This window comes from Anser anser (genome assembly GCF_964211835.1).
Source record: "Anser anser genome assembly, chromosome: 25".
NCBI classification, from domain to species: Eukaryota; Metazoa; Chordata; class Aves; order Anseriformes; family Anatidae; genus Anser; species Anser anser.
This window is the reverse complement of record NC_139746.1, coordinates 1204516-1219205: the sequence shown is the minus strand read 5'-3', so window position 1 is coordinate 1219205 and position 14690 is coordinate 1204516. Positions and strand designations below refer to the sequence as shown.

The 14690-nt window shown below is 49.4% G+C and overlaps 2 protein-coding genes across 8 annotated transcripts; both read right to left on the bottom strand.

Annotated features, from left to right (window-relative positions):
* Window positions 1-204: 204 nt before the first annotated feature.
* Window positions 205-6307, bottom strand: FAM174C (family with sequence similarity 174 member C). 3 transcript variants are annotated; one of them, XM_083811067.1, is made up of 3 exons: window positions 5192-6307; window positions 4711-4869; window positions 205-4111 (listed from the first exon to the last, which is right to left on the bottom strand). In XM_083811067.1, the coding sequence occupies exons 1-3, from the start codon at window positions 5440-5442 to the stop codon at window positions 4108-4110; spliced, it is 414 nt and encodes a 137-aa protein (XP_083667193.1). In that variant the 5' UTR covers window positions 5443-6307; the 3' UTR covers window positions 205-4107. The 3 variants fall into 3 exon arrangements, with proteins under 3 accessions (XP_083667193.1, XP_083667195.1, XP_083667194.1); XM_083811069.1 differs by having other exon boundaries at window positions 4703-4827; window positions 5192-5913; XM_083811068.1 differs by having other exon boundaries at window positions 4711-4827; window positions 5192-5875.
* Window positions 6308-9426: 3119 nt separating this feature from the next.
* Window positions 9427-14199, bottom strand: CIRBP (cold inducible RNA binding protein). Of its 5 annotated transcripts, none has more exons than XR_014575322.1 (8): window positions 14043-14199; window positions 13296-13404; window positions 13099-13205; window positions 12592-12730; window positions 12416-12500; window positions 12216-12283; window positions 9762-9866; window positions 9427-9583 (listed from the first exon to the last, which is right to left on the bottom strand). XR_014575322.1 is itself a non-coding variant. In XM_083811047.1 (7 exons), exons 2-7 carry the CDS (start codon window positions 13396-13398, stop codon window positions 11780-11782), a joined length of 519 nt encoding a protein of 172 aa, XP_083667173.1. In that variant the 5' UTR covers window positions 13399-13404; window positions 14043-14199; the 3' UTR covers window positions 11057-11779. The 5 variants fall into 5 exon arrangements, 3 of the variants coding, with proteins under 3 accessions (XP_083667173.1, XP_083667174.1, XP_083667172.1); XR_014575323.1 differs by having other exon boundaries at window positions 12216-12280; XM_083811047.1 differs by lacking the exons at window positions 9427-9583; window positions 9762-9866 and adding an exon at window positions 11057-11796.
* Between the last annotated feature and the right edge of the window lie 491 nt (window positions 14200-14690).

Here is a 14690-nt window from a genome sequence, read left to right as displayed (position 1 = left end):
GTAACAACACACAAATAATGCACAAAAAGGTGAGCGCGTAACTGTTACCAAGCAGAAAGCAAGGCGGTGCTCGGTTAGGGCAGCTGAGCAGGGAAAGGCTCCAAAAAGGCCCCATCCCATGGGCTCAGCAGCAAGCCAGGCACGTGAGGCAGCCCCGCAGAACAATCCCAAACGCTGGCTGCCAGGCACGCTGCAACGGAGGAGTCGGGTGAAACAGAACGATTTATTTCATTTGTTCCGAGATACAAAGGAGGGGGGACGCTGTAAACAAAAGGAAAGTAAAACAATCAATCAATACAGGACTGGTTGCTATTTAAAAATAAATCAACAATTCAAGCAGGAGGGTGAAAGACTAACTCCTCATTTCTGAGAGCACAGACAACACAATGCACTCAAGTGCTGTTTTATTGACTTCTTGGCAATCTGCTCATACCACAGGTCCATCTCCCAGCACGTTAATGCTGCAGATCCCATTCCAGTCACATGTACGAACGAAACAAAACAGAAGAACGTTGTTAACAATAGAGACCCGATGCTCATATCGCTCTCAGTCAACCTCATTAACCTCAGCAGACGGTCCAGTCGATTTGCCTAGCAGCTCAACACCAACGGGAGAGGATTCGATACAGCCCTCCGAGAAGATCAGAGAGGCAATTATGTAAACTTTAGAAATTAGGCTTTGGCTTAAACAACAGCGATTGTTTCGAGCAAACTCCACAGCAGTCACCTGTGAGACACGCAGGCCGGTGACCGCGCAGCATCGCAGGGCACCGCGCGCTCCACCCTTGGTCCTCGCCACCCTGCTCCCATCGGCTCCGACAGCCTTGGTCCCTTCGCTTTTTTTTTTTGGCACAGACTGGCAGGAGCTCTGCACAGACCAGCAGGAATGGGCTGCCGGAGCCCACAGCACCTCCCACGAACATCCCAATTTGTTCCAGAGAAAGAAAGCGCGGCAGCAGCTGGCGAGGGATCAGCCTGCCCGGGGACAGGCGCACGCACGAGCACAGCGCCGCGCTGATGCCGCTCAGCTCCAGGACGGAGCCGCCTCACATGCACCTGGCTCAGCGCACACGTGCGTCTGTTTGCATCTGTGTATTCAAACCTATTCTGAAAAACTACTACGAGTTCTAACCGCTGCAAAGGCTACCAACATGGATATCACACGTCGAGTAACTAAAGCTGCAGCTGAAGCAACTACTGAACTGCTCTCATATTAGGAAAACAAAATGCAAGGCTTAAAAGCCACAATTATAGCAAGGCCCCCCAAAGCCTGCACTGGCCACGTACCATGGGTGTGCTCTTCTACCTCTGTGACGAGTGGCTGCTGCAGTAGCTCCAGTTTATTTGTCCAGGAGAAGCAGAGATCAGTAAAGCTGTGCTGAGCTTTTGCTCATACATACATAATCACACAGCTGAGCTGTGCTGATACATTTGTACTTGAAGGAGTCTCAGATCTGTAACTAGCATCTTTGTTTTCTCCTCTTATACGATGCCTTTAACAATGATTTGGAGCTACTCCACATCAAACGGAGCGGGATTGTAAAGTCGTGGCCTGTGAGGAGCAACTCCAGGCTACAGACTGCTCCCGAGACGCAGGGTGGCTCAGCAGAAAGTGGAAATCGCCACCCATGGCCATGGACTGCGGCTCAAACTCGTCTCTAGCCAGAACAGCTTCAGATTAAAAGTGACAGCCATCTGACATTGCAGCTCCAGAATCACTTTTTCATTCTCCAGATGATGAAACTCTCTCCTTTAAAGAGGGCCAGCAGAAGGGCTTCTGAAAATATGTACGTGGTACATAGGTGTCGGGCCAGCACACCCTCTGGGCCTTCAACTTAATCATCACTTGCCTGTACAGCACAAGAATAGGGACCTCATTACACACTCTAGCTGCATCCCTCTGCATCTTTCCCTGCTCACATTCCAAACACCTACTACAGCAAAATCAAATTCTATCAAAATTATTTTCATGACAGGACCTACGGCTTGAGGTCCTCTCTTTGATCAAAATCATTCAAACTGTTAACATTAAAAAATCATTCCCTCCTGCAAGGAAAGGAAACTTATAAATTGCTAAACCCATCTGTCCAATGAAGAGCAGAGCCTAGAGAATGATCAAGTAAATCACCTCCGCTAAAGAAAGACCAATGAACGCGTCAGTCAAAACGCTGTGCCGGGGCATGTCAGCGGACTGAAAGAGTCGGGCTTACCTGGCTTGTGCACAATGCAACAGAGAAACAACTTTGTAAAGGGAATTGAAGAGCCAAAGAAAGTTATCAGCATGTTCATAGACCTGCCAGGCTGCAGAGGATCAAGGAAGCTACACTACCATGAATCAAACAAATCAGCTCTCTGATCACCCAAGGGGCAGCAACGGCCAGATCTAGCTATTACCGCTATCCTCACCGAGGAACGCAGCAAAGGCTTTCATCTCTGCATCAGCTAAACAAGCAGAAAGTACCTAAAAGAGGCATGAAAGGATATAAATGATATGAAATTAGGGCACATCCAAGTGCGGTGTTCACATGACAGCATTACTAAAAATATATATATATTTAAAAATCTTTCGCCTGTGTGCAAGTCGGAGCTGCCAGCACCTAGGGTGACATTTCTCCAGGAAACCTCTGAGAAAGGCTGCCCCTCGCACGGGTGAGCACCGGGACCACACCGCTCCACCAAGCGCCTCACGAGGGATTTCGGTGCAGCAGCCAGACCCCGAGCTCCCCGGTAACCGCAGCAAAACCATCTGTCATTGCTACCTGATAAAGGTACCCTTCTGCCCCACTCTTTCTGTTAAGCATAGGTTTTGTCCCCTTATCTAGAGGATTTGCTAACCAAAAGAAAGGAGCCATTACTTCAGACATTCTCAATCTTCACCGTAAAGGTAAAGCCCTTAGCCTTAAGGCTGCACCTCTTAGGGAGGGAAATCCCTGGCCCGCAGGGTAACTTCCCTTGGGTTCTCCTAACAAAGGCACTACCAATTTTGGGTGGAAGAAGAACTTAAGGACACAGGTCTGCACTGCCCAGAGCTTTCCAAGGAACGACCCTCCCTTCCTGGCCGAAATGTGCTGTGAACAGAAGCGCTTTGCAAGCAGTTTTCACCATTTTAGCAGTAGGTCCACCTAACAAAGACATTCTAACACAGCCACCTTTGGTCCGACATTGTAAGGCTTATGATATCGACCCAATGCACAGGAACCCTCCAGCTTGCTGGGCTGACCTCAGACAGAGCCAGCAGCCCAAAATCCAGAAGCTCGGTAGATGTTACACATTTCTCCGGTGAAAGCACCATTGCAGCCCCCTAGACTTGCAGCTGGGCAGAGCAGCCTGAACGCTCACAGCCCCACAGACCACACAGCCAGTAACTCCTGGAGAAACACTCCTTCGGGCCAAGTGGCACATTTCATTTGTAAACATCTTTGCTCTGTAAACCCATGTAACGACCTGGACTATCAGGTGTAACAGCTAATGCTGCAACTACACGAACGTCAATGCATTTAACTCACAGCTCTTTCCCCATACTATTCTATCTGAACTAAGGAGACTATCCAGCTATCCATGCCCAACACTGGTATAAAAGACAACAAAAGCTCTCCCAACTCCACCATTAGATGCAGAGCTGATTACAGAGATGCTTACTGAAGAGGTCACCTGATATTGCATGAAGGAAAGAGGATCAGCCTACAGAAGGAACCCACTTGCCTGATGCTTCAAGCTGACTGCCACAGTCAGGAGAGAGAGGGATATGAGCACCTTTCAAGTACCGATAGGCCAGCAGACACAGCTGCAGCACTTGAGTCCAGAGCCATTAGATTTCAAACGCTGAGGATTCATCCAGGAGCCACATTTTCCTTACTGTCTCCCTGTGCAGTTGGCAGCACTCAGTGTAGCATCCTTTAGCGTGCAGCTCCACCTTTCCCCAGAAACATGTATAAAGGAAACAGGTTTGGTCCCCTTTCCCCTGCCCCAGCTACCAAAGTGTTTGTGCTTTTAATAGTCATTATAAGCAATTATAAAAAAATAAAACTTGAGCGTTGGTAAGGTGATTCCACTGGTGGACTTGCACCCCCGTGGGCAGTCTTTGCAGTTGGTGCCACTGGTCCCAAATCATCTGGAAAAAAAGAAACAAAAAAACACAACACCCAGCATCAGAGTGAGCACATACAGCTTGACAGATCATTAGCAACCTCAAAAGAGCTGGGGGAGCTGAGAGGCCAGAAGCAAGCCATGCCTAGCTTTAATAGAATATTCTCCAGAGAAATCAAACTCGCATGACCCAGGGAATGAAAGCACATTGCTATGAAAGCAGGAATGGATGCCTCAACAGGACCATGAATTTAGCTGCGACTTGACTTGGGAGCAATTCGCCCGCTTGAGAAACAGACAGCTTTATTTCCAAGCCAGTGCAGGGAGCCTCAGACTGGGCCACGAGGGATGTCCGTCCCTCCTGCTGGCCTGCTGAGCACACAGCACAACGCGGTGCCCCAAACACCGACCGTCTGCGAGACCAGGACTGGTGCTCTTCAGGGTGCTGGTCAGGAGATGAAGAAAGGCAAAATAAAGTCCACGTGCTGCCACAGAAAGACCACACGCAGCAGATTCATTTATGCAGAGCTGATGACACGATCTGTGCCAAAGCTTCCACCCCTTAGGAAAGGATTCTGTTAGTTTCTCGTGAGGAAAAGAGAAGCATAGGAAACACCCGCTCACCGCCTCAGATTCCGTGTTTCAAACACTGTTTCCTCGTCACTGTCGAGCGAAGCCATCTCTATGTTCTCGTCGTAATTTGACAGAAGGCCGTATTTCTTCCGCTGCGGCTTCTTCAACCTGAAATTAGTTTTGAGCTCTCTGGGTCCCTCTGATCTAGAGCTGAGGGCACACAGATGGCAGAGTGAGTGCTCCGTCACCTGCAGCGCAACGGGTTCACACAGAGACGGGGCCTTACAGCTGCATGGGCGCAACAAAAGGGACCGGGAGGCTTTTTATCATTAATTAATAGTGGCATGAATGTACGGGGCTGTTTCCCCTGCCATAGTGAAATGCCTCCGCGCAGCTCCTGGCCTGGCGGAGGGAGGGGAGAGAGGACAAATGGACACAACTTGGCCATGGGGGGGCAAACCAGGCACTGGGATGGGACAAACCGGGTACCGGGACGGGGCAAACCGGGTACTGGGACGGGGCCCGCACTCACCGGACTGCCCGCAGGAGGAAGTAGAACGCAGCCAGCGCGGACAGGGCGCTGAGCACGTACAGGGCCCGCTTCAGCACCGGCAGCCCCAACCCGGGCAGCGGCCCCAGCCCTGGCCGCGTCCCGTTACCGGCAGCCGCCCGCGACACCTCCGTGGCATTGAGCGGGGCTGGGGCGGTCGGGGTGGCGGCCCAGCTGTGCAGCAGCAGCAGGAGGAGGATGAGGAGGAGGCAGCGGGGCTCCGGCCGCAGCATGGCCGGGCGGCTCGGAGTGGTGCTGCGGCGGGGCAGGCGCAGGAAGGCGGCGGGCCCGTGCTGTGCAGTGCAGGCACCGTCCGGGCCCGGCGGAGCCGCATGCGGCGTTCCGGGGCAGCGCCGTTCCGCGGGGCCCTGGGCCGGTGTGAGGCTCCCTGCGTGGGGCTGGGCTCAGCGGGGCGCTGCGGAGGCTGCCCTTCGTGTCCCACTACCGCCACTGCGGCCCTCACAGCCTGAGGCCACCGGCGCCATTTCCCCCTCAGAGCCACCCCGACCTCCTGAGGGCCGCCATTTCCCCCCTCGCGGCACGACTCCTTCGCCCAGGGGTGCCGTTTCTCCTCAGAGCTGCCATTTCTCTTCACCACACAAACCCCAGCCTCAGGGCCTCTGCTCCACTTTCTCCCCTCACGCAGTCAGGGCAGCCGCAGCCCCTCGTGCCCTGCAGAACTGCGGATGAGGGCCCGCAGGATATCACCGACCGTCCCCTCGGCCTTGATGGGAGCCCTTGGCACCATCCTGGGGCGTGCACTTGGTGGGGGACAGCGAGCAACTCGCAGCAAAGGCACGCAGCAAACCTTTCTTCCAAATTGCCCAGCTCTCACAGAGGTGAACATTTAAAACCACAGCACAAGAGCTCCAATGCCCCAGGTGGTTTATAAACCGCCCCAAAGCATCGTCCTTTTGGGGAAAGGCCTGAGCTGTCTGGGCGTATCAGAGTTGTACAAAAATAACCAAACAATTTCGGCCTGGACGTGGGTCACCCCTCTCAGCTCACACCAGTAGGTGTCACAGCAGCCCCACGGCACCCAAGGACCGTCTGGAGATCACAGCTGCATTTTGCATTCAGCCCCTGCAGCTAGCTATCCCCAGGCACAGCCCAAACCCATCCCAGCAACAAATCATTAATGCAGCGCTGTAATTAGTGATGCCGAAATAACAACATCTCAAACTAGGCCTGTTTTTACACCTATAATTATTTTTGCTTGTGTTTAAGCATCTAGGCAACCTATATAGGAACATACGGTCTTTCAGATGTTTTGTAAGTATTTCCAGATTGAACTTGTTTAAAATTCACCTGACTGCGTTATTATTTAAAATCAGCCAAAGTTTCTCACACCCTCAGTCCTATATTTAATATCATCCTCCATTAACATACAAAGTGCAAATTAAAAATTACCAGATACAGCCCCCAAAAATGTATCAGCGGATTTAACTGGAAGCACTGCTCATTTAGATAATTGGAAAAAGGTTAAAAAAAGTAGATTTCAGGAAGTAGGCTTCATCATCATTCCCATTCTGCATGAACAGAACGCCCCCAGGGCTCTTGTAGACCCTTATCACTGCACAGGAAATTGCGATGGAAAACTGTGATGTCCGTAGTAGGGCAGCAAACCCTACACGCTGAATTCCCACTGAATTCCTTTGTGCCTGGGAGTCCCCGGCAAGAAAGAACACTTCTAAGTAAGAGCAAGTTTTTAAAACTAGAGTTACCCGTTAATTTAGCTTATTTGTACCAGCTAAGTGTCTGGCCTCCATCACACCTGTCTGCTCTGCAGAGCTAATTCAAGCAACAACAGAAGGCAGACGCCTCGGTAGGTCCATGTGCTGGCAAGCAGCTACAACCTTCCTTAATAGCCAGGCTTTACACTGCGGACTGGAGAACACACAATCAATCCTGCCCTTCAAATACCACGGCAGTAATTGTTACCAGGCTCAATACCCACAGCTGCATAATTTCTTCAGGCACTTAGGCTGTACGAGCAGACTTCTTTTTTGCATAATACACTGCTTAAAAGACTATTCTTCAAGTGGGACTTAGCATAACCAACAGCCAGAGAAGCAGCTGTTAAAAGATGGAGGGTTGGGGGGAAAAAAAGCAGGATAAAGCAATCAAATTTGTTCTTTTAACACAAAGGTAGGCAGGACAGTAGCAAAGAGAACCAGAAACCCTCTTAGTGCTTTGTCCAGCTACCACATTGCAGTCTCCTGCCTCATTCTCCGCAAAGCTGCCAGAGATGCATTCACAGCTGTCAGCCTTTCCATCAGTATAAATCCTCCTTATTGAGCTGCCACATTTTGAGGATTTAAGCAAGAATGAGACCTCATTTTTCATGAGAATCAGGCACCTGCATCAATTCAGTTTGAACCAATTGAGCGTGGTTACAGTGGCAGCGGGTCTCTTAGGAACGCAGCATTCATTTTGGAGCAGGAGCCCTGTGCCAGCCATCAGTCAGCCCAGGGCAGGAGTGGAAAAAGTAATCTAAGCCGCTTCCGCTCTGCTGTGTAGCACGGCAAGACACAGGTCTAGCATTTCGAGGATGACAGCCTGAAGGGCAAAAATTTTTAAGGACAGTTTGGGTTACAGTGTGATGTATCGGAAAACATCCTCCACTACTCAGGGAAAAAAAGTTTGTAACTTGAAGCATGCAAGAAATGAGTCAAGGACAACTGAAGGAATTCAGCAACCAGCACTCATCTGACTTCATAGACTTGGTAGCAAGTAGGTAAAATTAAGTTATTGCATGCATACAGAAGAGGAAGAAAAGGGCAGTTTGCTTTGATGCAAGGTAGAGAAACCCAAACCGCAGCAGTTAATGAAATTGCAATACAGTACCTTAATTAAACAAACAAGTGTTTTAACTCCTGCACTACTCTTGGCAAAATACAATAGCCATTGCAAATAAAAGGCAACATCTGCTAATGTGAGTAGATGGCAGTATTTTTATTAGCCATTCTGTTCCACGGAGTAAAGAAGTCCACACAAAATTGCAGATTCTCCAGTTGGTGGCTTATGCACATTTGATCTGTGTCTGAATTTCCAATTCACAGGCACTAGCAGGAATTGGTCTAATTATGTATCTCCTCTTTAGACACAGAGAAATGTTTTGGTACTGAAGTAGCTACATGCAGTATTTTAAAACTTGCCAGCTGTTACGAGTCAGATTTCTTATTGACACCCATCCAAGCAGCTTGATTACCCTGCTCCATACTGGGCACTTTCCTGGCATTAGACTGGTGGAAGCACTTACTATTTGGTTATCTACAGAGCACAACTCCACTTCTGGAAAGATCATGGAAATGCTACTGTGCCCTAAAAGCCTTCGGAAAGCATTTGCTATCATTTTCCCCCCACTTCCAAAAGGGGGCTGCTGTATTAATACCTTTTAAGGAATGACTCGGATCAGGTAACTCTGCACGATGTAATTACACCACCCTCAACTGGAACCTTTTTTTTTTTTTTTCCATCTTACCCTATGTGATCCTAAAACCCAAAAGGTAAAGCTTTAGCTTTAAAGCTAAAACTCAAAAGCAGAGTTACAAATACCCACTTCATCAATACGGGAATCCTAAAGCAGCTTCACCTTGAATCAACTACTCAAAGACCAAACAGCAGTTGCAGGCAGGTGAGTCTCACGTGCCATCTGAGAACTGAAATGCGTGGAATTTTAAAAACATACAGCCACTTGTACAAGTAGCAGAAACATCACATTTCAATTTTTGTAAGCAAAATAGTTTTAATTGCACTAACGTGTATGGGAAGAAATCATTCCTTATCCAAGCTCAAAATGGCTTTTAGCATTCAAGTGCTAATTAGACTTCTGCATTCGTTACCATTTCAAGCATTCCTCAACTGGCAGAAGCAGCTTCTCTTCTGCACAAACAATATTCATCGTTTATGTAAATACTATCTGATAGCTCCCTTCAGATGTAGCCGCTTCACTACTGAAGTTTTTACAGATGCACTAACAATGTAATTAGGCCACTTAATTCAAGGTTACAACAATACAATTTAAATTCTTCCTCAAAGTTGACCTTACAGACAGGCTACCTTACCTACCCTCTGTCCACCTCCCCCCCCCCCCCCAAACATTTTTTGTAGCTTTAGCTGGGCAATACACAACAAATAACTAAATTTTTCTTGTATGCCTTGGCCACAAGCTAATATTCATCTTTTTTCCCCCACAAAAGTACTACAAAGATTCATTTTTTTCCACATTCCAGTATTTTATTCTAGCTCAATTGGCTTAAATCCTCGATCCATTGACCTACATAAAAAATCAGTAACAACACCGCTTAAAGCTCTTCATCGCCACTCCAGTCTAAGGTTGTCCTTCTTGGTCTTCCCTGATGCAGTTCATTGCTGAAATAAAATTAAGACAGTGAATTTTAAAGGCAGGGTCTATGTACATTTTCATCTTGAAGCTACTGAAGGCAGATTTTACCACTTAAAGGATAGTACTGTTAAAAAATAACGGAGCCAAATCTTTTGGTTCAGGAAAAGCTCCTGGGATGAAGGTCAGACGGAAATGAGATGCTACCTGGCTGCCAAACCCGCATCTTGGTCCTGCTTCCCTGGAAGGAACGCTCTCCTTGCTCAGAATCCCCACTCAGCGTCCGTGGTGAGCGTCCATCTTCTCTTCAGCCTGCCAAAGCAAAGGTGCATTAATAATAATATAAAGCAGAGACTTTACATCGCCACCCACCTCCCCCAACACAAGTCACATCATATACGAGGGTTTCACAAGCCATTCGCTGAACCCATCACATCACAGAAGCACAGTCTGGGAAAACTGTTCCAGGGCTGGCTGATGCCTTTGATATGCCAGCCAATGTATCATTTGATCCCTAAGCAGAGAGTTAACCACTTTGACATGGCTGCTTAGGAAGTGTGGGCTATGGGAAAAAGTTAATGGCAACAAGTAGGATGGCAAAGAAAGCTACAATTAAAGTGAGCAACTTAATGAAGTCTAGAAAGAGTCTCAATAGATGAACACATATCAAGTCAGGGAATTCGGTTTCCCATCTTGCTTCCATACCTACTAGCAAGACATGACTGCATGCCCAACTCTGATCTGTGGAACTGAAGTTGTGCCACAAGCCAAAGGTTGCATACGGCATGGGTTAAAATTTTTCCATCAGTTGACCAAAATTGTCAAAGGAATATTTCACAGGTACATTAGACTTTCAAATGAGCTCTCAACAAGAGGAAGGATGCGGACATGAGCAAAAGGAGTTACCTCGAATTACAGGACTATTTCCACATATGAACTAGCCAAGAGAGCAGCTTTCGTCTCAGAGGTTTCTGTTGGAGGCACAACACTTCTTTTCTCCAAGGACACTGCAGTTTCCATATGCTAGCAAAGAATTCTTAGAACTTGTAAGGCAATGACAAAGCTAGCTAATTACGGCAATTTACCTACCATTGAACACTCCATCAAGCTAGTAACTAGTCCAGTTACTAAAGGACTAATTCCTCACTACAGCTTTTCAATGCAGGCTATTTCAGTATTTTAAGGAAACATCAATTATCCTCACTAACACTGGCATTCCCTCAACTTCTGCTGACTTAGGCTTTGAGTACTACAACATCCTAAGGTATATGCTTTCAGTCGCCTGCCTCTATAGGCAAGTCTGACTATTCTTATGTGAAAGTATGTCGACAAATTCACATGGCAAGACCGGTTAAGATTAAATTCCAGCAACTGTTCAATACATCTGGTTTGCTCTTGTACTATTCACTGCTTTTCTCCTCTCCTCTGGCATCCTCTACATAGACTGTTCTCCGTCTTCAAGGATTGTGTTGTGCAATGAAATGTAAATGTCAGGAGCAGAGTTCATTTCAGACGGTCTTTTAATAGGCTTCGTAAAGCCAAAGAAAACTGTATACAAGAATCCTTTACCACTTCAAATACAATATCAATGGAATATGCATATTTCTTCCAGTAAAAAAGGACAATATAAATAAACATTTTCAAGAACCTCTTTTATGGTAAGTTTGCAAGTCTACTTCTGGGTAATTTACATCATTACAACAGTAAAAATACCGTTATGCAGGTTGAACATACAAGCGAGTTTCTCTTTAGATATATCAAGGTGGTTTGCCTTCCAATTTGTACCCAGGCTGCATTCCTACCTTGCTACACTAAAGGAATGTTACAAAAGACGAAGGTAATGCACTTAAAAAAAAAAAAGAAAGTCCACAGCTTGTTCAGCTTCTAGTGAACATTGAATTAAAGGTCCTTTCTATCTCAAAAGAAACTGAATTGGGGCCCCAACTTTAAAAAAACGCCTTGGCTCATCATGAAGGATAAAATAAAATCTGAAGTGCTTTCAAAAAAGATTAAAAACACTTGAAAGCAGAGCTTTCTTAAAGAAAAGTCTAATTAGACCATCTTATATCAGAAGCTGTCAGGCTGTGTTTGACAAGATTAGAACTGATAATACTACAAAAGTGAAAATACAAGTAGATGTACTACACAATAACGATTTCAGCGAAGCTCCAAAAATCTTTATAAATACAGCCATTGGAAGGACGATCTTGAGTCAGGAAGGATTTTTACTCGTTGTGTGTAGCTGAGGACAAGAAGCAGGCACAATTGTAAAGGCACTGAAGCATAGACAAGTTCCAGCATTTTACTCCCTTGCATTATTCCAGAAGCTAGTGCGCTACAATGTAAGAGAATTCCCCCACCCTTGAATAAAGTTTGTTAGGGCTTCTGAGTTTTGGCTTAGTCTCAAGCTCGAAGAACGTATTTAAAAAAAACTTGCTTTGCCTTAGATCCAAGCACTCCTACACATGCATTACAAATTAGAAATTTAAATGGCACAACCACGTCCAAAGCCTGACAGATTGGTTCTTACGGGCAAGAACAGAAATAGTGGCACAGTCCAACTGAGCCTTACAGTATTTCCAGACTTCAGAACAGGGTCAGAAGATTTAAGAGAGTTCCTACAGCAACGTACGCATCATTCCCATTTGAACCAAGACTTACCGTAACTGTCATAGCTGTCTCTGTAGGATCCTCCTGAAGACCTGTCACCATAGCCACCTTGACTCCTGCTGTTAAAAAACGATCACATGCTTTATACTTGTTCAACAGTTTCTGCAGCCTGTTGACATTTCTGGCTAATAGGCAATGGACATCAAGAGCTTTATTACAACAAGCCACGGTAGGAGTTGTGACAGCATTACCTGCTATTATAGTAGTCTCTGGAACCATTATATCCTCCACTTCTGGAGTCAAATCTGCTTCCGCCATAGCCTCTGTCTCCACCTCCTTGAACAGATACCAGGTTATGGTTTTTCTTTAGCATTCTGACAAATGTCATCATCATTTCAAGAAGTACAAGTCATTCATACACACTCACCTCTGGAGAAGCCACGGCCCCGACCTCTGCCGCCCCGGAAAAAGCCTCTGCCCCCAGAAGAACCCCCTCTGTATCCACGAGATCTGTTCTCTGATGACTTTCCAGCTTGATCAACTCTGATCTGACGTCCATCTACAGACTAACAACCAGGAAACACACAAGTCAGATTGCTATTTCACAGTTATACACCTTCACTTCTAGTTAAGCAGTACCAGAATTTGCTAGTTCTTATGAAGAATGGTTTTATTAAATGCCACAGCTAAACCAACTATGCCAGTAAACCAACTTTCAAACAGTTGTCATTCTTTTTGTAACTGCATAGATAAAAAAATACGTCAACGCTTCAAAACTTCAGTAACACACGCTTTGCTGTATTTTTTTTCTATTTGCTGTTAAAACTCTAGTATTTATCCATTTTTTCAAGCAGTATTGAACAGAATCACACCTTCCAAGCTTCGATTATGACCTTTCGAGGTAAAAAAGAAGTCAATTCCAAGGCCTCCTTACCTTTCCATTCATGGCCATCATTGCATCTTTAGCATCGTCTATGTTTTCAAATGTAACAAAGCCAAAACCTCTGGATCTTTGAGTCTCTCTGTCTTTCACCACAACAACTACAAATAGGGAAGAAAGAAGCACGCATCAGCACCTGTGCAACCTACGGGACCGACCAGCCATCGCGGTACTCGGTGCTGCAGCCTTACCTTCAGAGATCTGTCCGTATTTAGAGAAGACCTGCTCCAACGACTGCTCATTGGTGTCAAAACTCAGCCCGCCGACAAAGAGCTTCCCCTCGTCTGATGCCATCACGACCTGCAAAGCCAACACACCGCGCTCAGCGCCGCCCAGACACGCTTCCCCGCCGCCTCAAGCGTTAACCTCGGCTCCCCACCAGCAGCCTGGCGCCCTTAACGGACCCAGCTCCACCGAGTGACCGCTGCGGAGCCCGGAGCAGCCGCCGGGGCCGGACCCGGGGCCGAGGCCTCCCGAGGGGTCCGGGGCCGCCCCGCCAGGCCCTGATAGCCCCGAGGCCCCGTCAGGGCCGGGGCCGCAGCGCGCATGCGCGCCCCCACAGGCCCCCCCCCCCCCCCCGCGCCGACCCCCGCCCGGCCGCGGGACCCCCGCCCCCCTTCCGCCCCGCCCCCCCGCGCAGGCGCAGTGTGCCGCCCCTCCTCCCGCCCGCCGCCATTTTGCACGGCCGAGGCCCGTCGCCATTTTGTTTCCGAGGGCGCACCGCGGCCCTCCCCGCGCCCCTTCCCCCCCTCAGGGGCCCACCGAGACGGCTCCGCCCGGCTCCCAGATCGCGCGGAGGGCACCCACACCGGGCCGGGAGCCCGGCTCCGGAGCCCTGTGCCCAGCCAGGCCCGCTCCGGCCACACACGACCGCCGGCCGCAGCGCCCTGACCCCCCGGGCCAGCCGCAGCCCGCCCACAGCGGCGGCGGGCGCTTACCGGTGCTGCGGAGCCGCGGGATCCACGCAGCGCCCCCAAAGCTTCAGCACGATGAGCGCCGAGGCTGGCGGGGCGGCGGCTTATAAAGCTTCGCGCGGGGCCACGCCCCCCTCATGCATATGCAGATCGAGCCGCCGCCGCAGGGCGGGGCGAGCGGCGGCGCCAAAGCGCCACCGCCTGATTGGCTCGCGCCTCATTAATATTCATGAGGCCCCGCCGCGCGGCGAGGGGAGGGGGGATCGAAAACAAAACCGCTGCGTCCCCCCCCGCCCCCCTTCCTCCCACGTGGGGGTGGGGCGTGGATGCCGGCGCTGATTGGCCGGCAGCGCGGCGGCTGTCGGCCGGGGGAGCCCCTGTGAGAAGGAAGGAAGTGGAGGCAGCCGATTGGCCGCTGGGGCCCCCCGAAGCCCCGCCCCGCCCCGCCCATTGGCGGCCCGCACGCCGAGGGGGCGTGGCGGCGCTGCCCCAGTTTCGCGCCCTTCGCAGCAATGCGGCGGCCGCAGACAAAGGGGCCGCCTGAGGGGGCCGCCGCCATCTTGGGCCCGGCCTGGCCCGGCCCGGCCCGGCCCCGGCCCCTCGCCCGTTCCCTCATCGTCGGGGCCGTCCCCGCGTGTCCCCGCCGCCCCTTCATCCCCGGTGCCCGGCGGT

Coding starts and splice junctions, on each gene's coding strand:
- FAM174C (XM_083811067.1), bottom strand. CDS start 5,442: ATGCTGCGGCCGGAGCCCCGCTGCCTCCTCCTCATCCTCCTCCTGCTG. Junction 4,870..5,191: donor TTCCTCCTGCGGGCAGTCCG/GTGAGTGCGGGC, acceptor GTGTGCCCTCAG/CTCTAGATCAGAGGGACCCA.
- CIRBP (XM_083811046.1), bottom strand. CDS start 13,398: ATGGCATCAGACGAGGGGAAGCTCTTTGTCGGCGGGCTGAGTTTTGAC. Junction 12,501..12,591: donor GGGCCGTGGCTTCTCCAGAG/GTGAGTGTGTAT, acceptor TATCTGTTCAAG/GAGGTGGAGACAGAGGCTAT. Junction 12,284..12,415: donor AGAGACTACTATAATAGCAG/GTAATGCTGTCA, acceptor GTTTTTTAACAG/CAGGAGTCAAGGTGGCTATG.